Consider the following 24,904-nt stretch of genomic DNA (forward strand, 5'->3'; position numbering starts at 1 on the left):
TATAATACAACAATAAGTGGTTCAGCTCTCTTGTCTTCAAGGTGCGGTAGAAGACGGTCAACCAACTCACTAAACAAAATGCAATTGTTCCTATTGTTCCTAAGTATAACACAACCAAGGATAAGGTTCTGTCACCATAACTTGTCAAGAAAATAATTTTTACTTAAACCTTTAAATGTGTATATAATACATACTCGAGGTCTTGCTTAGTCTCTTTTCCTTTGTTAGTGATCAAGTCTCTAGGATCTTCCTTACGAACAACCTCTCCGATCAGATCTACACTTGTTAATAATGGTATTAGCTTTTGTGAAACATAAATCCAAACTTTTTTAAATGCATAATCTATCCTATAAGTATATATGATACTCACAAAATATTTCAGAATCAGGTAATTTATTAGCAGTTAGAAGATCCATATAGGACTTAAGGCAGAAAGCCTCAAGGGAAAAGTTTGACTTCTTAATATGATTGACCGAAGTCCTTTGGGAGAATGTCAACACCATCCTACTCACATTATTCTTCTCCTTATACTTCTGGTCGAACACAATAAAATTACTCATTGTGTACATTTGAAACTCAAGAATGACATGATGCGTGAGCATCTTTCCTATCTTTTCCTAGTGAATTTGCATCTAATTTGTTGAGTTTAATAAAGAATTAATTATCTTTTATCCAATATGGATGCTACCTTGAGTCTTTTGCAATTTTGTTTATTTTAGGTAGCATTCGGCTGGATTTGATGGAGTCTCTGCAGCACAAGAATTAAAGGAGATGATAGCGAGGAGCGACGCGTACGCGTGACTGACGCGTACGCCTGATTTAGAGCTTTCCATGGCGACGCGTGCGCGTGACCGACGCGTACGCGTGATTTGAAGATTTGCACAGCGACGCGTGCGTGTGATCGACGCGTTCGCGTGACTCGGAAAAAAGACCATCGACGCGTACGCGTGACATGCGCCACGTGCAGAAAACACAGAAAACGCTAGGGGTGATTTCTAGGTCCCATTTTAGCACCCAAGTTAGGCGCGAATCCAGTAAAGCCAAGTGGTCCCCACATTACAGGACGCAGAGTAGTTAGTTAATTCTGATTTAAATTTAAATTTGATTTTAAAATAGGAAAATATATTATCTTAATTTTAGATATTAGATTTTAAATTAATTAGGATTAGTTATAAAAAGGGGAGACTTCTCTTCTATGGAGAAGGTTCTATTAAAGGGGATTCCATTAGGGAATTCTATACAAATTTACATTCCGGATTTCATGAGCAACTAATCCTCCATCGTTAAGGTTAGGAGCTCTGTCTATTTGTATAGATTGATTTTATTGCTTTTTCTATTTTAATTTATGTATGGATTTATAATTTAAGAATTATTTTTTGCTCTTTATATTATGAATTTGGGTGGAACGGAAGTATGACCCTCTTTCTATTTGAGTTCTTGTAAAACTTGGAAAAGCTCTTTACTTGAACAACAACTTGAAAACATATTCTCCTAAATTTTAATTATCTGGATTTAATGGTATACGTGACATATAATCCTTTTATTTTTGGGTAATTAGAGTTTTTGTGGCATATAAACTGGAATTTGATCATGTAGCTTCTAATTAGAATTAATTGACCAAGGAATTGGCAGTTAATAAATTTTAGAGGAGACTAAAAAGGTCTAAGGAATTAGGGTCTAGTCACATATAGTTTGCCAGAAATTAAATCCTACATAATTAAAATAGTTAGTAAGAAAAGTAAATCCGGAAAAATAGATAACTCTAAAACCTTAAATATCTTCTTCATATTTTATTCCCAACTGATTTACTTTACTATTTTAATTTATGCACAATTGTTTAATGCTCTTTGAACACTCAACATACTATTTTGTTTATCTAACTAAGTAATTTAATCAACCATTGTTGCTTGATCTATCAATCCTCGTGGGATCGACCCTTACTCACGTAAGGTATTACTTGGTACGACCCGGTGCACTTGCCGGTTAGTCTGTGGTTGTAAAAATACCGCACCAAGTTTTTGGCGCCGTTGCCGGGGATTGATAGTGATTAACAATTGTTTGATTCCTTAGATTAGGCGTTTTAATTTTAATTTTATTTAAATTTTATTTTATTATTTTCGAAAAAAATTAAATAAATAAATAGCACTAATATTTTTCTTAATTTTTGAAATTAAGTTTGGTGTTACCTAGTTATTTTTATTTTAACTTTTTTCTATTTATTTATTTATTTTATTTAGTATTTTTTTATTTCTTTACACAGGTTATCTCACTGGGAATTCTCTGCACTTTGACGTAGAGATTCCCATTCTTTCTTGTTTTCTGTTTGTTTATGCGCAGGAACAGAGACAAAGAACATCTCTTAGACTTTGATCCTGAATCTGGAAGGACTTTCAGGCGGCGTTTACAACAAGCAAGACTTTACAAGGCTGTAGAATTCACTATGGATCCGAATAATACTGATAATGCCAATGTGGCAAACCTGAATGGGAATGAACAACAAAGGAGAGTACTTGGCTCTTTCTCTGCTCCTACAGCAGATCTGTATGGAAAAAGCATTGTGGTGCCTCCTATAGCTGCGAACAACTTTGAGTTGAAGCCACAATTAGTCACCCTGGTACAACAAAACTGCCAGTATCACGGTCTTCCCCACGAAGATCCAAATTAATTTATTTCTAATTTTTTTGCAAATATGTGATACTATGAAGACAAATAGAGTGAACCAGAGGTGTACAAACTCATGCTCTTCCTATTTGCTTTGAGGGATGGAGCAAAGCTATGGCTAGATTTTTAACCCAAGGAGAATTTGGATACTTGAAACAAGGTGGTTACTGAGTTTCTCACTAAATTTTCCCACCAAAGAAACTGACTAAGTTTAGGGTGGAGGTTCAGACCTTCATGCAGAAGGATGGTGAAACTTTGTATGAAGCTTGGGAGAGATACAAGCTACTGACTAGGTAATGTCCTCCGGACATGTTCTCCAAATGGACTCAACTAGATATCTTTTATGAAGGCTTGGGTGAAATGTCCAAGATGTGTTTAGATAATTCTGCAGGAGGTTCACTGCACAAGAAGAAGACACCAGAGGAGACTATTGAGCTGATTGAATTGGTTGCAAGCAACCAATATCTATACTCATCTAACAGGAATCATGTGAACTCTGAAATCCCTCAGAGGAGAGGTGTGTTGGAAGTAGAAGCTGTTAATACTCTTCTTGCTCAGAACAAGCTAATGTCTCAGCAAATAAATCTACTTACTCAACAGATGGGTGGCATGCAAGTCTCAGCTATCAATACCCAAAATCCACTATAGGAAGTCTCATATGAGTAATAATTAAGAGAATAAAAGAATGTTTTACAAACATGACTAAATCATTTATTCAGGAGATGCATTAAGAATTGGGCAAGACAATGACTAACAATTATAGAAAGCCAAACATGTTACTATTTACAAGATGCATTAAAAACTTTCGTTAGTCAAGATGAATCAAATAGGCATCACTTTCTTAATATTTATTTTATGTTTATTTTATTTTAATTTGTTTTATTTGTTTTAGACCCAATTATGACTTGGTCCATTTTTATTTCAATGAACTTATGAGTTAGGGTTTTAAATCTAAGAGGTATAAAATTTCTCTAAAATCTGATAGTCACTTTTTTTTTAATTTTGATGAATGAAAATTTTTTAAAGTTTCTTTGAAAAATTTAGGTATAAACAGAATAGATAGAGTGATTTTCTTAACTAGTATTAGAAAATCAAATTAAAGTAAAACAGTTATTTTCTTTTATTTTTTATCTTACTCTAAGTTATGTTTATTATCATTTGGTATTAAATTTCAAATATTAGATTAATCTTATTAATCTATATTTATTCTTTTTGTACTTAAAAAAATCAGCATCTCTTCCTTCTTTGTCATCTTCCTTTATTTAGTTATTGCCTTGTTCTTCCTTGTCGCTTTTTTTGTTTAAATTAAAAAAAAAAACAAAAAACAAAAGGCAGCATTAGTGTCATCATCATTACTCTTATTTATCATTTGTCCCCATTTGAAGTTTCGTGATATTGTTCCCTTACTTTTTTAATTTTCTTTTTTTGTTCTTATTATTATTGTTAACTATCTTCTTTGATTGGTTTCATTTTATAAAAATAAAATACCAAATATATTTAGAGTAATCACGGTCAAATTGTAAACAAAAAAAGAGAGAAAATTGTTTTATCATAAAAAAAACAAAATCTTAAGAGGGAGTGTTTTAAATGCAAGAAAGCAAATTAAAAGAGAGAGAAAGTAATCAAAATCATATCCATACTTAATCTTATGTGGTAATTGACTCTCAAGTGGGAATATTATTATGGTCCAACTTTTAAACTAGGTCGTAGACCATAATTCGCCCAAAAGCACTTGCAGGTGTGTGTTATTATATAGAAGACATAATTAAAATAATATCTATGTTAATCTCATGCATTTTTGATTTCTTATACGAATCCTTTCAAATTTTTTGATTATCACCTTTCAAATACTAGAAATAAAAGGACATAATAAGTGTCAGAATTTTTTATAGGTACTTCTACCAACTCGTTCGAGGAGGTTTAGAAAGAGTTTTTGTCTTTCTCATTCAAATAATTCACTCAAATAACTTTACTGAATAATTATTTTTTATATTAGTTGCATGAATGAATCTTCCAAAAGAAAATTGACCGATTATATGAAACATGTTACACACTTACACTTCAACAAAATTAAACTTTGAAAAAATAATTTCTCTTTAATTTAAGAAGGATAAAAGAGCAATGAGCCAATGACCATATTAAATTATTAACAAATCCTTTTGTGCAGTCCCTGGGCCGAAATTACTACCGCCTCCCGCCACTATACGAACGCGATTGAGATGATTGGCGCGAAACTTCTAGCGCAGTCACAGTAGAGAGCGCTGAAAATATTTCAATTTCAATGCTAACCATTCCCAAATTCCTCGTAATCGTCACCGCCAATCACCCTAATAATCTCCCCAACCCTATCACTTCCCTCTTCCTCCCACACTCTCCGTTTCTCCCGCGGTTCGCACTCCGTGCATCCTCCCCCGTTTCGAAACGTCTCTTCTGGTGGACCAGAAAGCCAAACCAAAAACCATTTCAGTCCACAATGCCTGGTTCGTCTATGTTGGCGGAGTACGCGAAGTCGAACCGGTCAACGTGCAAGGCGTGCTCGAAGGCGATCGAGTCGAAGGCGCTGAGACTGGGCGTTGTGGCAAAGGGCAAAGGAGGGTTCGACATTACCAAATGGCACCACCTCGATTGCTTCCCTTTCCCCTCTGACTCTGAATCCCTTCTTGCTTCCCCTGAGGACGCTATCAAAGGCTTCTCCTCATTGAAGGTTTCGCATTTTCTTCTCTCCTTAAGTCCTGGTGAAATTTGTTAGGTTTTTACTTTTTTTTTTCTCTGTGAGTTTAGAATTTAGGGTTTAACCATTTTATTGCGGGTATATATCAGTCCTTACCCATTGAGACTCGGATAGTTCCCAATGGAAAGAATTGTGTCTTTCGTATTCAGTGTTCAGGATTAAGTTTGATTTGGGACTTAGTGTTCCCTCGAATAATGGTCACTTATTTGTCTTTCACTTGTAAGACTTCTTAGAGTTAGAGGTCTAGGTTTTCACATTTTGGGTTAAATTCGAATCTAAAATTTCCAATCATACACTTCATTAAACCGCTATAGTTGACAATGAAATAGTTTATTCTTTTAGTTTTCTAATCAGTGAAACAAGTTTTTAACGTTATCATTTCAATTTTAAGAACATCCCCCAAGTTTGTTAATATTGCAATTTGAATTTTGAAGCTTATGATGAGAATTTTGTATCAACTTTATTGAGGTGAAGTTTGGCACGTTTTTTTGTTTCTTCAGAGTACTGACCAGGAAGCTTTGAAGAAGATATTGGTAGCTGCACATGACAAGTCTCAAAAGAAGGTGAGATTTCAATTATTTCTTTAAAAAACAAATTAAATATAAATGTTGAGAGAGATTATGTCGGAGAGCAAAGTTAACTTGTGATGCCAGTATAATGTGTTATTCTTTCTTTTCCAATTTTCTGTGTTATTGAACTTAATCAAACCTGTCTCTTTTCAAATTTTACTGACTGTTTGTGTGTACACTTCTTTGATAGGTTGATAAAGCTATAGAGGACATACAAAAAGATGAAGGCAGGGATACAAAGCGAAGGAAGGCAAGCATGTGTACTCATTCGTTATTTTTATTTCCACACATGTCAGAATTGTGGATTTGATTAAGCAACAACATTTGAGAAAATGATATTGAATTATTTAATATCAATTTGTAAGCAACTTTGAACAGTTCAACTAGAAGCCACAAATTGTTGGTTAGGTTTTTTGCCGATGCTTGTTTTCTCCATCAAATGCTATACGTCAGCTTAAATTGGATTTACTGTTAAATCCATTTGTTCTTCATGTTTATTGCATGCAGCTGTGTGAATCAGACATTGAAGCAGTAGAGGAAATTAACTTTTCAGTTTCTGAAGTGAAGAACAACTACAAGGTAAGATTTTCCCTTTCTCGTGTTTATTTGATGACCTAGTAATGGCTTTAGTATCTAATGGTGTAAAACTGAAAGTCTATCATGTTTATATCATTATGGTCATAATTCTTATCCTCTTAACTATTTCTATATTTCTCTATTTTTTTTGGCTCTTCCTATATTCAACGAATGATTACCTGATACAGGATGCTACCCTCTTACCAAAATGGAAAGCATTTCAGACAGTCATATATCTTGAACGGGTGAGATTACTGGTTACCTTTTTTTATCAAATAGATATAGGTCAGAATTTGCAGCATTACATCTTCTGGTTGATATAGATTTGCAGATAGCCAATTGAAAAAAATGAGGTACTCAATCATCCAGAGTTCATGCAGCCTTTATATTTTCACCCATTTCACTTTATTCTATGTTATGGATTCTTATAACTGCAGGATGATGGCCTGAATGACTCAAGTAAAATTGCTGCATTTGATTTTGATGGGTGTCTTGCAAAAACTGCTGTGAATAAGTATGCTTGAATCTGAAGTCTAAGATTTGCTATTATATTTGTTGATGCTGTTGGTTTACCTTTTGGTAGCGTCAAAGGAAGGGGGGGGGGTCTTGTGACCTTATGTGGTGCTTTCACTGCAAAGAAGTTCTTGGATTTAATATCTTTTATAAATTACAACCTTTTGATTTGATGTATTAAGAAGCTTATTTATTTATTTATTTACAGAGTGGGTGCAGACGCTTGGTCCCTCATGTATCCTTCAATTCCTGATAAACTACAAAGCTTATACAAGGATGGGTACAAGCTGGTGCGTCTGTTTTATTTTTAAAAAAATGGCTGTAGAATTTTCTTTGGTTTTTAGAACTCTTCTATGCTCATCCTCCTTTATTCGTATCTTGTGATGGTCACCATTTAAATAAAATGAATAGATAATAATGGCATTTCTGGTTCTCTATGCTGTTTATTGTCTCGCTATTGTTTATTATAGGTAATTTTCACCAATGAATCCAATATTGAACGTTGGAAAAATAAGAGACAAGTAGCCGTGGATTCAAAAATTGGACGTCTCAATAATTTTATTGAGAAAGTGAAGGTTCCAATTCAGGTGACTTCTTTGAGATTCCACACATCTGTCTTCTACTATGATTGGCAATGCAGATATTTCTTTTTCTTACTGGCTATAACAATTGTTTTCTGGTTCAATTGTTTTCTGTGTTTGGGACATTGCTTTGTTGACAGTGTTCATATTAGTTAAACAAAATTGGGTGATGTTAAAATTTGATGATATCTTTTGGTGGTGCTCAAGGTTAAATATTCTTGTTCTATCTTTCACCTGTTGGTAATAGTTATTAGGAAACATGGGTAATTGGGTATACGACACCTAACACAGATACAATGTGACATCATCTGTTTAAGGTCTTCTCTAACCAATATATCCAACTGGATTGGCTTACATAGTTAGATAGTTTCTTTTTTTAGGTGTTAACCCTTTATTTTGTATATGTGAGGAAATCTCATCCTCATTTTTGTCTTTCTTTTCTTTTAATTTCATTTCCTAAAGAAAAAGATATGCTAGGTAATATAGGATTAGGAATGAATGCATTCCAAAGAAAATTAAGGTAGCAATTTACATGATAGAGGTGGTTTTATCTTGTATTTAGCTCATTTGATCAGTATGAAGAAGACTAGCCTCCCATAGATATTAACCTGAAAAGTGCAAGAGAATATAACAAGGAATAACGGACAATGACAACCTAAATAAGAGCACTATACTAGTTCTCATGATATGAAACATAGTGCAAGTATGAAACTTGGCAATGTATATCCAACTAGAATTGATATTGCTCATGTATCAACGTTGTATCTCTCGAATCGTGTTTGTTGTATAAAAGGATCTTCACGTGAAGAACTGTTATATCCAGCAGATTGGAGTGGTGTATTATAGACTTAGTCTCACATAATACACCATAAACAATAGAAAAATGCCGACCTCCATATATGTGACTCACTCCCTCCCCCCACCAAATCTTATCGAATATGATATTCTGTCCTTGTCAATAAATAACAAACTACACCATATATAACCACATGCTTATGTTACATTTCTATCTGCTATAACTATCTCGGGTCCTATTACTTTCTTCCTTACATGCAGAATGTATTTACTCTTACTAAGCTTGCTCCTGTGTTAGTGGCTATAGCGACCAAGAAACTATTTGAAAAACCATGAAAAATTATTTGGAATTAATTGTATATCTATAGCTGTGGCCTTATGGCTGATGCAAAGGCGCTATCTTATCATCCAATCTATATAGGCTATCTCCCCTGGACTCAAGGCTTGGTGGTTGTTGTTGTTACTGGAATACTGGTTTCTTGCTCAAGCAGTTACATGCTTTATGCAGCAAGTGACAAATATTAAAAAGAAAACAAAAAGTTGCAGTACATTCTTCAAAAAAGTTTTAGGTGAGGATCTGACCTGAGAAACAATGTTTCATCTCTATGCAGGTGTTTATTGCTTGTGGAGTAGGTAAAGGTAAAGCAGACGGAAAAGACGATCCTTTTCGCAAACCTAAATCAGGGATGTGGCATCTGATGCAGCAGCACTTAAACTCCGGCATTGCCATTGACATGGATCAGTTATTTTTTTTCCCCCTTCCATGCGATAGCACTTTTGAGTGCTACATTTTCATTGTTATAAATTTTGTTTACACCCATGAAGGTTCGAGAATGTAAAGCCCACATTTTTCTATGATGTAGATCATTTTATGTTGGTGATGCAGCTGGGAGAGAATCAGATCACAGTGATGCAGATATCAAATTTGCAGAGGTATTTAAACCATTTTAGCCATACTGAATTTGCTTCATAATTTTTATGCCCAGTATTTAGCACTTGTCTTCCAGATAATGTGAACTTTAATCATTACATCTAAGTAACCTATTGAAAAGAATGAAGATGATGGCTGGGACTCGGTTATTCTTCTCGAGAAGGTTATAGGTTGTTGAGATTGTTAATAGTATCATCGCCTTCTTTACTAGTTTTTATGTTGTTTGACATTAGAAATTGCTTTATTTGTTCCTCGCATGTTTATTGTCTGATTTGTTTTTCTTCATTGATTTTAGGCCATTGGTTTAAAATTTTTTGTCCCTGAAGAGTATTTCGATGCCTGATATCAAATCTCGGATCATTGGTTCATTGAAGCCATATGCTTAAAGCCATGTTTGCTAGACATTGCTAACTGGGAGAGTCATGTAAATTTACATGCTATTGTCTTTAATATATCAGTTGGAAGAATGTAAATGGATTAATTATTGTAATTTAGATTGTAGATTTGTAGGCATCTAATTTGGAGCAATCTTAAATTTCCTTGTGATACTGCAATTCTATGATCATGTCGAGTAATCATTTTGAAATTAATGGCTTCAAAAGAACCAACATCGTTGCTGAGTGGTTTATGGTTCATACATGGTGCATGTTGTGAAGGTTATGGAAACGATGGTTATATAATTTTGACAACACTTAAAAAATAGTTAAAATTAAGGTAGTATTGCTTTTGGTCACTTCAAATTGATTTTTATGGTTAAATTAGTCAATAACTACATTACTAATATAGCGTTTGTTTTGAGGTATTGAGACAGACACTGAGAGATTGAGATTCAGTATTATGTTTATTGGTTTAAAGACTGATACCAAAAAGTGTCTCTGTTTTCGAAATTTTAGTATTTTCAAAAAGTGGAAATACAGGGAGACTAAAATTTTTAGAAATGGATACTGAAATTTTAATAACATTTTATAGTTAAAATATTTTCATTTCAATTAATTAATTTTAATTTACTCTTTGTACAAATTAAATTAGAATTTCATTCTTGTTTTAATTTTTATCTTTTATTTTACATCAAACAGAATATTGAGATTTATTTCAATCTCTGTTCCTTAATATCTGTCTCTTAGTTTTAGTATTTCCATCTCTGTCTCTTCACCAAATGTTAAGGACAAAACTGAAAGGAGATTTGGTAGTAAAACATCTTATTCCGCACTTTTGGGTATATACTCAATTAATATTTTATAGAATTGATAATTTTGAAATTACTAAGAGAAGAACTAATTGTTTGTCGAGTCTTATATATTTCAATTTTTCTTTCGATATCTAGATAAATATGAAAAACATATTTGATTGATCATTATAAAATTTTTATTTTGATTTAAAAATATTTGAGAAATTAGTATTAACAATACTAAAATAGAACTTAAGTTATGTACAATTAAATATAAGTTAAAATATTTTTAATTATTTTTAGAGTTTAATTTGATATATTGACAATATAAAATATTTTATACAGTTGTATAATTATATTTATTTTTTAGATGATAATTTACGCAGTCAAAGAAAAAGGCAGTTATTTTTATTACGGTCTAACTACACATCCAAACATTTTTGTATTCAAGTCCAATCAAGCAGGCCAAACTCAACAAAAATCACTTTAATTACACCGGTATGTACACACACGCGTTTCAATAACGCTTCTTCGCTTTCACGTTCTTTCTTCTTCGCATTCTTCCTCTTTCTTATTTGCTTTTCCACCTTCTTCTTCGCTTTTCCTCCTTTTTTCTTCGCGTGTTTTCTCTCAATCATCTTTCTTTTATTGTTGTTGTTGTTGATGTTTTTTTCTTTTCCTCATTTTAATTGAGGTTCATTTGAATCCAAAATTGAATTCGATGTGGTATTGTTGATGATTGAGTCTTTTTTACTGCTTGTTGAAAATTAAACTAATTTCGGTTCATTTGTGAATTGATTGAGGTTCACTTGATACTGCTGATAAGTATTGACCAAAATTTTTATTTCTTAATAATTTTAGTTTATTTCTTAGTTTAATTGAGGTTCATTTGAATCAGAAATAAATTATATGCGTTTTTGTTGATGATTGAGTTTTTTTACTGCTTTGTTCAAAGCTAAACTAATTTCGGTTCATTTGTGAGTTAATTGAGGTTCAGTGGATGTTGTTTAAGTTTTGACCAAGTTTTTTGTTCCTTAGTAATTTCAGTTCATTTAGAATTCAATGTGTTTTTGTTGACGATGGAGTCTTTTTGACTGTTTGTTCAAAATTGAACTAATTGAATGAAATAGAGTGAAATCTAATGCCATTGAATAAAGTGATAATAAATAATTTCATTCTTCTTTTGCTAAAAAATTTAGTCAATACTTATCCGCAAGTAAATCTCAATTAGCACACAAATGAACCGAAATTAGTTTAGACTTGAACAAACAGTTAAAAAGACTCAATCATTAACAAAAGCACATCGAATTCATTTTTAGATCCAAATGAACCTCAATTAAACTTTTGCACAATACTTATCAACAGCATTAAGTGAAGCTCAATTAATACACAAATGAACCGAAATAAACAAAAAATAAATCAAAATTATTTAATAATAACATTAGAGAAAATCAGAACTAATAAAGATGTTAGTAAAATGTTGGCATTATTGGTGATGAAAATAACGAAAAAGAAAAAAAAAGACGCAACATTGGGAAAGAAGAAAAAGAACCTGCATGTGTGAATTTGGAAGAAGAAGAAGAAGAAGGTGAATTTGGAAGGAGGAGGAGGAGGAGGAGGAGGAGGGACGAGAAAGAACCTTCGAGCGCGAATTTGGAATAAGAAGAAGTTGAAGAAGAAGAAGGAGAAGGAGAAGGAGAAGGAAAAAGAAATAAAGGAGGACAAAGAGGAAGTAAAGGAGAAGGAAAAGCTGAAAAAGAAAAAAAGGCACTTGATTTAAAAAGTTGTTATAACAATTTAGTTAAATTTTGTTAAATATTTTGTTTAGACGTAGAGTTTTATTATTATTATTATTGGAAGAAGGGACAAAATTACACCTGAAAGTTCATACGTTGGACACAAATACACTTAAATCATTTAATGAGTCACGCGTGCACAGTAATTATACACTCCGACGGACACAATCACCATTCCGGCCATCAGCGTGTGGCGTGGTTAGTTTGAGTGGACACGTGACTCTATTTACTCCTTGCTAGCACGTTCAGATTGAGTGAGCTGGCCATTTAGTGCCAACTCAGAAAAAATATTTTATTTTAATGATTAATTAGGTAAAATTAAGGCTGAAACCCTTCGTTCTCTTTTATTGAATTATGAACCTTCAAGATCTCTTGGTGTTTAATGTAAGATAGTTTGCACGTTGAGAGAGTTAGAGAGCCCTAGCAGAGAGGCAATAGCATTGCTTTGAAGTGGTGACTCACTTGATCGTTGGAGGAATACTTTGCTAGTTTACTCGAAGAAGGCAACCCACACCACCACAGCGATGATCACTCATTGGAGTCAGTGACGATCTAAAGGTAATATCTTTTGAATTTTCCATTGTACCTATTATGATCGAACATGCTATTAGATCTTTGTTTAGTTACTAGTTTGTGGTTGTCCGAAAAAAATGAGGGTTTTCTGGGTTTAGTAGTGATTATGAGGGTTTTGTTTTCTTCGTAGATGTCAAATCACATCACGCTCGTGTATCACCATAGGGGGGAGGTTGGAGAGAAATTCAAAAGAGGTTACAGTATACAGCGGTGGTCAAGTGTCCTTAATACCGAGAGTCAATATGGATTTGCTGAACCTGTTTTTCATGAAGGGGTTGTTCAAGGATTTGGGATATATTCATTAGAAGGATTTTTACTGGAAAAAGCCTGATGTCGGAGGTGGTGTTGCTCTTAAGCTACTTAGGCAAATACTGTGGTGAGGTATGAATATCATGTTTTATGTATTGTTTCTTGAACTCACTCATCATAATGTTATATTTACATCAATAATGTTTATATTTTGTAGAGTGGCCACAATAGTACCACCACTCCAAAAAACCCCTCCAACTAATGCACCCTAACAACAGAACTCTAATGATGCTGCTACAGTTCCAAGACCCAAGTCTAACCCTATGGCTCAACTGAAATCATGAATGCTGCAAGCCCAGTAATGAGGGAAAGGTTTCAACATTTTATGCCAACTCTAAATCTGAGACAACAATCAAATTCGGGCCCAAGACCATCAAAACTGGTCCCAAAAAGAGTTCTTGGGAGAACTAATGGCCCAGCTGCAGCAACTAACCAAGTTGGCCCAAGTGAAGGTGGGGCCATGCAAGGATCCGCAACAGAGACATAGAACCTTTAATAAAGACTGCTGTGCATGTTTTGTTTTTTGGTTATTAGGCTATTTAAAGAATTTTGTGGACAAGGCTATTTTGTTTATCATCATAAACCTTTTTTCTTTTTTGTAATCTAGAAGTATGTGATATATTATATACATTGTGACTTTGCTTATTAATTAGGTATTTTTGTTTGAAAACTCAGTGATTATAGTCACTACTCTTACTATTTTGTTATTGCAATGAAGCAGACTTCTAGTTGAAAAGAAGTTATTGGATATTACAATAACAATGAGTTAGCTTGGTTATGAGTCACAATTAGTACTCATAAATTTGATAATTACTTATTTTGTCCCTAATTTATACAGGTTTACATTTTTCTCTGATGTCAATGGTTGATGTTACACCACTTAAAATATGTAATTCACAAAAAAATAGAACTTTTATTTCTTCCATTTATTCGATGCAACTTTGAAAGTGATCACACATGATCCTCACTTCTAAGCATATATCATCAAAATTCAATAATGCTCAAAAATCTAACCCCAAATAAATGCCCATAACTATATTCTTGATACACTTTATTCACCCCTAATCATATTAACTATATCTTCTGTAACTGTTGCACATCTTTTTCTAATTTGGTGGCACACTTGTAAGATCATTTATCTTTTGGTACGATTGTTTCAATGGCCTTTCTTCAGATACAATTTCTGTCCCTACGTTTCTTCTTTTTCCTTCTACTTCGTCCAGCCAAACAAAATACTCACAATCGAAGGAGAGGTGAAGAAGAAAACAAAAGGATGAAAACCTAACGCCAATAACAAGAAGAAACACAATTTCGAAAAACCTACCTCCCACAGAGGACATCGCATAAACAATCTGTCTGGATTCCACTCTGTTCAAGACTTGAGTACCATAGCTTCAATTCCGTGCAAACACTTGCCATTGTTGTACTCAAACTTCTTCTTCTTCTTCTTGTTTCTCAACAACAAAGATCCGCCACCAACAGTGCTGCCACAATTTAGGGATAAAGAGCTTGATTTTTCTTGGAATGAGCTTATATTCTTAGTTATTGGTTAAGGTGTTAAGGTTTCAATACAGAACATCTTCTTTTTGAAGATAAAAGAGAACGAAGGGTTTATTTTAATTAATCATTAAAATAAAATAATTTTTTGAGTTGGCACTAAATGGCCAGCTCACTCAATCTGAACGTGCCAATAAGAAGTAAATAGAGTCACGTGTCAACTCAAATTAACCACACCACATGCTAATGGCCGAAGAGTAGAGTGTATTTGTGTCCAGCTAATAAACTTTCAGTGTAATTTTGTCCCATCTTCCATTATTATTATTATTATTATTAACTTGATATAAATTTGATTATACGAACTCCGCGTGCCAAGCTCGTGAATGTCACTAGTTGTTGGACAAAATTGGGATATTACTCTCATTTTCAATTGACGCGAACGGACCGAAAAGAAGAAGAAAAAAGAAAAGCAAGGTGGAAGCAAGCAACATCGTCATCCTCATGGTTTTGGTATTGTGATGACGGATTGGTGATCCACTTGTGTTCGATAGCAGCAAAACAGAGCAGAAGCAATGGCAAGGCGATCCTACAAGATCGACTTGGGCTGCATAGCCTGCGACGAGCTCACCGAAATCGGCGCCGGCAAGTCAGGCTGGCTCGTTGACAACCCAAACCTTCTCTGCGCCATCGACACTCATTCCCTCGCCCTCGCCAACCGCTCCTCTATTCTCCTCATCCTCTCCTGGTCCGACTCCAACGCATCTCGCGTCATGATCCGACCCGAATTGTCTCCTATCGAGGCCGAATTCATCTCTGCCATCGAGTGGTTCGTCTTGGATGACGTCAGCGTCGTCGTCGCCGGCACCTCCTGCGGTTACTTGCTTGTTTTCTCGCTCCGTGGGGAACTCATTCATAGACAGGTAATTGACAGAACTGGTTTGATTTGTGCATTTTGAATGGGAAACAAAAACAAAACTTTGATCTATTGATGCGTTGAATTGCTATTGTTCTTGTTGAAAAGAAAGAAAAACCTATTTTAATTCCTCATGAAGAAAGTGCCATGGGACTGATAATCTTGAAGTCGAATGTGCGTTCGTGTGCGTGCGTGTTTGTTTGGGATACATATTTGGTTTAAAAGGTCAAATATTTTTTCTTTTCTAGATACAGCAGAGATATTCATTTCTCAGCATTTCGGTTTTCGTGAATGCATTATTCGATAATAGAAACTGTAATCTGCTTGGTATTATTATAACCTCATGCGGATGTTTTGCTTCTCTGTATCAAATAATCCATCAAAACCACCACATCTATATCAAATACTCCACCTGCAGATACAACGCAGTTATTAACGCAGCACCTACTGGCAAACCATGACTACTAAATCATTAAATATAATAATCCTCTGCCCTCCTTCCTCTGTTATGACTTATGAGTGGATCTCACCGTCAAAAGGTCGCTACTCCTTTTCATTATTGTCTAAAACTGAGGCCAGTTCCTATCTCAAAGCTAGAGAGTTTGAATGTTGGGTAGAGGTGATGAAGGGGAATGTTGTGATTGCCGTTGGGTGCTAGTGGGTATAAAAGAGTTATGCTGTGTGTGGGAGGCCGGTTCCTATCTCAGAGCTAGGCAATGAAGGCAAAGGGTGTGATTGCTGTTGGATGCTACATGCTAGTGGGTATATAAGATTAAGCTGTGAGTGAGCTGGTAGAAAGCTCGTCTCATTGCTACGGGCAAGGGACATTCAGATTAAAGGACTGGACATTTTTAACACCTCTCTTGTGAGAAAAAAATGTTTGTAGTTCAAAGTTTGGACATTGCTGACCTGTGTAGTGGTCCAAGGGTGGTTTCTTTGTCAATTGGATGTTAATAACTCCTTGCAACGGGGGTTGGAAGGAGATGCATTAAGAAGATAACACTCACCGCTAAGTCTTGGCTAAATCATGGCAAGCATCCAAGTTACTCAAGTCATTTTATTACCTTAACAAGCATGCTGAAGGTTGCATTCACGAAATTTTCCCCATTTCTTGTTGAGTGTGGATATGTCCCAAGATATGGGAAACATTTATGTCTAGTAGTGCTGATATGATAATTCAGTTGAGAAGTTGGTCGTTTATCTTGCGACAGAAAATGTTATTTTTGGGTTCTTAATCATATGATCCCCAAAAATTTATTCAAATACTTTGTTCTTCTTTCAAAAAACCTTTATGACAGAATTAAAACTTTCAGTGCTACCTTGTCATCTTAAGCGTGGGAAACTCCACGGGGTATACAAATCAGATTATGAGTAAAATCCTCAACACAAATTTAGATTTATATTTGTTATATTCTTTTGCTATTTGTTAATATGTCTTATATCAATTTGCATCTACATAGATGATTTATCCTGGACGAGTTTTAAAGTTAAGAGTTCGGGGAACAAAGAAAGACTTAATTCAAGATACTTCATCAGAAGAATTTTGTGTCATTATGCCAGGCGTAGTTGCCCGCTTTGATGGCTCCGATATTCAGGTAAACATCAACTTCTGTATTTCAGCTATTTATAACTTTCTGACCTGTAGTCCTTGTGTTAAATGTAAAACTTAGGATGCTTTCTTGGGTATTAAAATACTTTATCTTGTTTATTGTAAAAGTGTTTGCTGCATTTAAGTGGATCTTGAAAAAAATAAAGTAAATCGGAAAAATGCTACAATCTTAAAATCTGGATTTAGAGTCTAATAGTATCCATTGCAATGTTGAAATGTAGAATATGCTTCAGAAATGGTTTGAAGAAGAATATCCTCAATTTTGGGTTCAAAAGCCAAAGAGCCAAGATTCAGAGGATTTTGAAAATCAATATGTAAAATTACCTTACCAGTTATGGAATATTGGCAAGTATGGTACTTGTGCTGATGCAGCACTCACAGGCATAATGCCTCCACCACTATTGGAAAACCAGGTAAAATCCATTCAATAATGATGTCAAGTCTGCATCACTGATGATACAAATTCGTTTCATGAAACACAAACATCATTTTGTTTGCTTTTTGCATTGTATAATCGCATGTAACCTTTTTGAAGTCACCCTTTTTTATTTCTTTCTTCCATTTAGCTATTACTCCTTTAGTTGCTAGTTAGCATATTTAGGCGTTCTTTTGCCCTTCCTCCATAATCTGAATGACTATCAAAATTTTTATTTTTTCAATTGCCCAGCTCATCTTTCACAGTTTCACTTTATCTTACTGTGATTTTCATCTTCCATAATGATTGTTTTTGGTTAAATCCTAGAAAGTGGATGCTTTCTGAAGTCATTTCTGGCATTTGAATTCAGCTGCTTTTATTCTTGGGCAGTCCAGTCAACGTTATTATTGTGCAGTGGCTGTTGGAGAGGATGCTGTGATCTCAGCATACAGGTACTTCGTGGATTATGTAATGTGCTTCTTCAATATTTATATGTGCCCTGATGTGCTTCATTAAGTCTTTTATTGATCAAGTTTGGTTTGATCATTTGGAAGACTCTCTGAGGACAAAGGCAGGTCTTTAGTGGGAGAACTCTTATCTAAAGTTGTACCCGCAGCATTTTCCACAGTAGCATCTTTTTCGAAGTTGATTTGGCGGAGTGAACAGACGTCTCCCAAGAAATCTCCAAAGAAATCAGAGGAGAAGCCACAGCCCTTTGCTCGAGGTAGGAGGAACTAATATCAGTCTTTGCTTGTTGTGGTTATAACGACACATGAACTTGCAAAATATTTTGGATATGAAATAAATAAGCTTAAACCAAGTAAAAGGAAAGGGAAATTTTATAATTTCCTGGTAGTTGGAATTATTTAGTTGCTGAAGTTTAACCATGATGCTTGAATAGAGACCCGGGTCCTTGAGTTTTTACATCAGTTTGGTCCCTGAGTTTTAAGCATACTCAATTTGGTCCTCGAGTTAATAATTGTGAATCAAGTTAATTCTTCTGTCACCAATTTAGTTAATAGAATGCTTATGTGTACCTCACCACTTTCTATCTTGAATCAAGTGCTCCTCCCTAACCCACCTCCATTGCCTCCCTACCCGCTCCACCTTCCTCTGCCCTCCTTGCTCCTCTCCCTCCTTTTTTTTCCTAGTCTTTCTTCTAAATTGATCATTTTGCCCCTAGACCACCTCTCCACCTTTGAAAACAGCAAGTGTGCTTCGACACCATCGAAGTTGCTGGGGTGAGGAATTTGGGGATTCACAGATTACGAACCCTATGAGTGTGAATGCAAATGGAAATGGGTTATCTAATCCCAAGAATGGTTTTGGAGGTAACAATGGGAGTTCAACTGCAACCGCATCTCAAATGAGTGAAGATGTGAACGTGGAGCATGTATAGAGCAATGATGGTAGTAGATAGTTGATTCTGGTGTTGGTTCGGCCAAACCAAATTGGATTGGGTTCCATTTGTTAATTGATTGTCAATTGAATGTTGAGATGAATTCTACTAATTCAGTGATGGTGATGGTTTTTATGTTGAATATAGCGGAAGGGGTAGTTTGGGAATTTAACATGCCACACTTGCTTATCTCTTAATGGAGTCAACATAGATTTAACATTTGGATACTTTTTGTTAGACGAGGCTCTTTTCTGAGTACAAAATGAGTTTAATTCTTTTGTTAATAATTTTGTGTTTTTAATTTTCATCTTTCTAGAGTAGACATAGTAGTGTTTTTGGTCAAAGGGGGCCAAAGAACCTAGAGGATATTTGAGAACCTTCTCAACCCTCCTCACTGTTTTGCTATTCATTTCAAGTCTCCCTTTATATATAGTAATTTCATACAAATCCCACCGTTGGATTAGAGGCTTATATATTGTAAATAACGTCTATAGGATTTCACATTAATCCAAAATAATTTGACATAATTTTTATAGTTCAAAATTGAAGGCAATATAAAAGTTTATAATGTGTTTGAATATGAGTTGCTAGTTCATGATTTTATTGATGTTCAAGTTTACAAGATTTGGAATGATCTTCATGATAGATGATTGTAATTCAATGGTGTCATCAATAAAACGTGTTATGTTGGTTGTGTTGCTTCTATTGTATACTATAAAACGTGTTATGTTGGTTGTTTGCTACAAGAGAGTTGTGCTCAAAGGCACAACGAGTAAAATTTACCTACATATAGAGGAGGGTAGCATTTATCCCAACTAAGAAAATTTATTCCCCATATTTTGTTCATTTATTCAAACCAAAAATATATTTTTTCCAATAAAATAGGAGATACCTCTTTTAACTCAATCTTTCCTAATCTTTATTATCTATCTTCCTTGCATAATTGTCCTATTCCATCCTTTTAGATTTACTCAGGCTTCCACTTTCTCCAGACTTCCATTTCTTTCATAACCTTAATGATAGGGAATCTTATGAACTTAATTTTGATTCTCTTAGGTCTCCTTGATGGTTTTCCATCTTTTAACCTCGACAAAAGTATATGGTCTCTTTACATCTCTAGTAGTTTTACTTGTAAATCCTTTTCCAATTTCTTACCGATTCATCCAACACAACTTTCCATCTAGACCCCATTTGGAAGTCCAAAGCTCCTTCTAAAGTCAAATCTTTTATATGGATAGCTCTGCTTAACGGAATTAATACCCAATGGCATGTTACTGGTTTGAAGGCCACATAAGGATATCTTCCCTGATGTTTATGTTATGTGTGGGGAAAATTCAGAGTCAAATTCATGTGTTTTTTCATTGCCGGATGGCCTCTTTTATATTGAAACAATTTGTTTAGCATTTTTGATGGTCCTGCAACCCTAGGCAAATTTCTATTTACTAGGTTTGTTTGGTTTGCTAGTAGAAAATATGCAAAATTTTTGTGGCACTGTGCAGTTTTTGCAATTATCTGGACAATTTGGTCAGAGCGTAATACACACACCTTCAATGACAGATTTTTTTACTAGCATATTTTATGGGCTAGGATTAGACACGTGGCATCTACTTGGTGTAAAACTCATGATTTTATAAGGGACTTCCCCCCTCAGAAGCTTATTTTGATGTAATTTGATATTAAGAAGCTTATTTTGAGTGTTCTTTTAATTAAATTCAAATGATGGACACTTGAGTCTAATCAAGAAAACGAAAGAAATGTTGTTGGACCTACCCTTTTCTAGCAATAGATGAATTGATAAACTGGTTGTAGGGTTAATGTCCTCCGTAGTCTGACTTTGCTATCATTGTTAAATGCAGCTTCACCTTTGACTTGTTTTAAGGATCACCCTAGGAAGGGTGAGAAGCTTACCTTATCCCCAAGTGGTACATTGGCTGCTATAACAGATTCACTTGGTCGCATATTGCTGCTTGATACTCAAGCGCTTGTGGTTGTTCGCTTGTGGAAGGTTCTCTCTTGAACCCCAATTTTCCCTCCCTGAAATATCAAAATATAGTATCTGTTTATTCTCTTACTATGGAATTTGCAGGGATATAGGGACGCCAGCTGTCTATTCATGGAGATGTTGGTTAATAGAGACACCACATCGTCAAGCTCTAATCACTATGAACCTGTGAAGAGTGATTACTGTTTGTGTTTGGCTATTCATGCACCTAGAAAAGGAATCATTGAGGTACATTACATATTTTACCTTTACATTGCAATTAAAAACTTGAATTACTAAAATGATATTATGACTAATTTTCTGAGTTCTCTCGTTTGTTGTTAGTGTAACACTGACATTTGACAGTTGAACTTTATTAGTATGCATAAATAATTGAATAATCTTTCTTTTATGAAAAATAAATAAATAAATAAATAAACTTTTTAATTGCATGAAGTGGCTTAATTTCTTTCCTTTGTGAATGACATGAAGATCTGGCAAATGAGAACTGGACCTCGTCTTAGAACAATTCCTTGTGCGAAAGGTAGCAAAATGTTGCAACCAACCTACAGGGTTGGTGCTTCAACGTCTTCCGCTCCATATGTGCCGCTTGAAGTTTTCTTCTTAAATGGGGACTCGGGTGTGATTTCAGTCTTAAGTCGAACCTTGGATTCTTGAAAGGTTTTAAGTTTATTTTATTTTTCTCAAACCTTGTATACTAAACTATAATACATGCATTGTTAAAATTTCAATTTAGTTAATGGTGATTGTTGTTTTATCTTTGTATTCAGTTAAGGTCACTGGTCGCATATTACCAAATACCAATATCACATAGTAACATTAAGATCTGTAAGTTTCTCTTAGAAAAAAAAATGAAAAAAAAAGGACAAAAGTGGATCCCTAACCATAATGATTTCCTAATAAAATTTGCATGCCGATAGGGGATAAATTTGCTTGATTAAGGTTGACTGTATTTTCTTCGTTTTGGAATTGGTGATCATAATTGTTTCTTATTTCTTAATCAACAAATTTTCTCTAGAAAATGGTTATGGATCGATGCGATGGGGACGTGGAAGAATGCTACATTAGCTTTCACTGTACTTCTATAAGTTGAGTTGGTTCCACAATTGAATAATGTAAAAAATTTGTTTTCATGGCAAATTGACTGTCAACTATGGAAATGGCTAACATGGCTCGAATGAGTTGCGCTTTTGGGCTTTTAATTTTTTCATTTAAATAAAATAAAAAAGCTGCTAAATGTACAAGAGCATAGTAGTATAGAAACCATGGTTCTAAATCCGAACCGAATTGGCCAGTTGAATTGGTTCAACTAGAAATCGATGCTTAATTCGGTTCGATTCTTAAACAAAATCGGCCTATCTTTGAATTCTGGAGGTAATTACAAAACGATCGGAAATTGGTATCTTCGACTACAGCTTATGAACTTTTTTCAACTTCACACTGTTGAACTCTTTCTTAATCCGAATATTTGTGTCAAAATTTTGGCTCAACATGGTTAGGAAGCAATTCATATCTTCATTACCGATTGATAAGTACCAAGGTTTATTAATTCAATTTTTTTATTCATTGAAATTAATGATACCAACGTTCATAACCTTTCATAAATTCAAAGTGACATGCCTTCATTTACCTTTCATGGATACTAACTTTTGTATTATATTGTACAATTTTTTTTGGCACACGATGTTCTCTCTCATACAGTTATACCCAATCTTATCCCCTTCTAATTTGTGTATGCACATCTAACACAGTGTATCGCTCAATCAACTTAGTTAAAACCATAAATACTTAAATAGCCAAAAAAAAAAAAAGCAGACAACAAAATCTAAATCAATCAACTTATGATCCATGTTTGAGAAAATCCGTAATCAAATAGAAAACGAAAAAAAAATGAAATCTATAAAACAAGGAACTCATAGTAAAAGAATTACATGCATGTATGGTTTCCAAAAAAAAAGATATCCAGGTAAGATTATCCTAAAGAAAACCGCTATATATACAAGTTTTTTTATGAACTAAGTCTAATCAAATTAAATAATGAAGTTTGAGTGAGTAAGCAAATGAGAGTGATGAAAATTATTTTTATTGATATTAGACCAACTTAGTTAGACTTAATTAACAAAAAGACGTGTATGTATAGCATTATTCTATTCTAAAAGCATCAACCAAAAAGTGTGATGTCCATTGTCACTAAACTGTCTAAATACATATGATAATATATATTACCAAAAAAAAATATGATAATATATATTATTATATATATTGTCTCTGAACTAAAAAAAATCATTCACATAAATTAAATAATAATGTCGATTCATTTACACTAAGAGCAATGTGTCTTAGTTTACATTTTATAAATACCAAGCAATAAGAACCTTAATTCATCGACTTATTATAAACACCAAGCTAAGTTTCATTAATTTAACTTTTACATCTATGATATTAAACTAAATAATTTACCTTTTCAGTATTTTTGACTATATAATAACATAACGTTGTTAATCATTAGACCTTATTAGCATTATTGATTAAAACTTAGAACAATGTTAAAGAGTATTAGAATTTATTAATTTTGACAATCACTTAGTCATTAGTATCAATTTTTTAATTTAATAATCTAATAACATACTTTATTTCATACTTTTAAACATTAATAACTAACTGATGACCAAAACAAATAAATTCTAATAATTCTCTAGCATTTCGCTCTGATTTGACATACAACAAATAAAAAAAGTGACATGCCAAACAATAGAATGAGTTTTATCTATATATGCCTCTCTCCATACCCTAGAGTTGCATATATGTGGAAAATGTATCATAATTAAGGGTTGTTGGCACTGGATGTTTTATAATGGCCAAGTTCTCTACGACAAACCTCTTTTTACTTGTCCTTTTGGCTTCAGGTTCTCACATCATTCTATCACATCTGATATTCATATTTTTTGTCTAATCTGTATATATTTTCCCCCTCGTTGTATGATCTATTGAAATTCAATATTCTACATCAAAACATCATGTTTAATTTCACTCTATTTTCAGTTTTCTCAAGGACAATTCAAGTTGTTAAGGGAGCATTTTGTAGAGTACAGACGGGTAACTTTTGCATACAAGACAACATTTGCGAAGAAAAGTGTGAAAAGTTTCAACTGGGAACTTATGCCCTTGGATATTGTGGTAATTCATTTTGTATTTGCACCTACATTTGTGGATTGTAGTCTTGTAGATTAGAATTTCGGATTACCTACAATCGCAATGTTGTTACAACATGGAAGACTAAAGATTTAAATAATTATCATTTATGTGTTTGAAGTGAAATTGTATTGAAGAATGGAATGAATATCAATAAAGTGTGTTGTCCATTACCTTTAAAATTAGTATTTTTGCCCTCTAATATTATTATGAGAATATAAATTTTAAAAAATTACATTGAATTTTGTTCTAATATTATAGATTATAATAGAAAAAATATAAAATTAAACTACTTTTACAAAAAAATTAAAAAATAAATAAATAATAAATTTTTTAGTTATTTTCATATAAAAGAATTTAAATTTTTTTATTAATAATAAATTTTAATATTCATTATCTAAAACTTGAAAGAATTTAATGTCTATACTTTTATATTTGATTAGGTGTTAAGTTTGTTGCACAAATAAAAATAATTAACTTTTATACTTGTTATTTAAAAATAATATTTTCTTTCTCTATAAAAATATAATTACATATTAGTATAAAAAAATAATATCAATAGTTATAAAATTAATTTAAAATTAATTTTTTTGAAATAATTGAATCTTGATTCTAATTATTAATCACAATATTAATATTCTCTTCAAATTATATCTAATAAATATTTGAAAAAA

General features: G+C 33.5%; 2 protein-coding genes across 4 annotated transcripts; both read left to right on the forward strand.

Moving 5' to 3' along the window:
* The first annotated feature begins 4,819 nt into the window (after positions 1-4,819).
* Positions 4,820-10,013, forward strand: LOC107478415 (polynucleotide 3'-phosphatase ZDP). Of its 3 annotated transcripts, none has more exons than XM_052258711.1 (11): positions 4,820-5,365; positions 5,893-5,950; positions 6,150-6,211; positions 6,469-6,540; positions 6,726-6,782; positions 6,975-7,051; positions 7,259-7,340; positions 7,521-7,637; positions 9,038-9,168; positions 9,290-9,359; positions 9,653-10,013. In XM_052258711.1, exons 1-11 carry the CDS (start codon positions 4,943-4,945, stop codon positions 9,698-9,700), a joined length of 1,197 nt encoding a protein of 398 aa, XP_052114671.1. In that variant the 5' UTR covers positions 4,820-4,942; the 3' UTR covers positions 9,701-10,013. The 3 variants fall into 3 exon arrangements, with proteins under 3 accessions (XP_052114671.1, XP_052114672.1, XP_015954039.1); XM_016098553.3 differs by having other exon boundaries at positions 4,821-5,365; positions 5,893-5,955; positions 6,152-6,211; positions 9,653-10,009; XM_052258712.1 differs by lacking the exons at positions 6,975-7,051; positions 7,259-7,340 and having other exon boundaries at positions 5,893-5,955; positions 6,152-6,211; positions 9,653-10,011.
* Positions 10,014-15,090: 5,077 nt separating this feature from the next.
* Positions 15,091-21,795, forward strand: LOC107478416 (uncharacterized). The gene is made up of 8 exons (XM_016098554.3): positions 15,091-15,620; positions 17,074-17,208; positions 17,444-17,635; positions 18,028-18,089; positions 18,192-18,361; positions 20,893-21,041; positions 21,123-21,266; positions 21,510-21,795. Exons 1-8 carry the CDS (start codon positions 15,273-15,275, stop codon positions 21,693-21,695), a joined length of 1,386 nt encoding a protein of 461 aa, XP_015954040.1. The 5' UTR covers positions 15,091-15,272; the 3' UTR covers positions 21,696-21,795.
* Positions 21,796-24,904: the final 3,109 nt, after the last annotated feature.

Source organism: Arachis duranensis, chromosome 3, assembly GCF_000817695.3.
Source record: "Arachis duranensis cultivar V14167 chromosome 3, aradu.V14167.gnm2.J7QH, whole genome shotgun sequence".
NCBI lineage: Eukaryota > Viridiplantae > Streptophyta > Magnoliopsida > Fabales > Fabaceae > Arachis > Arachis duranensis.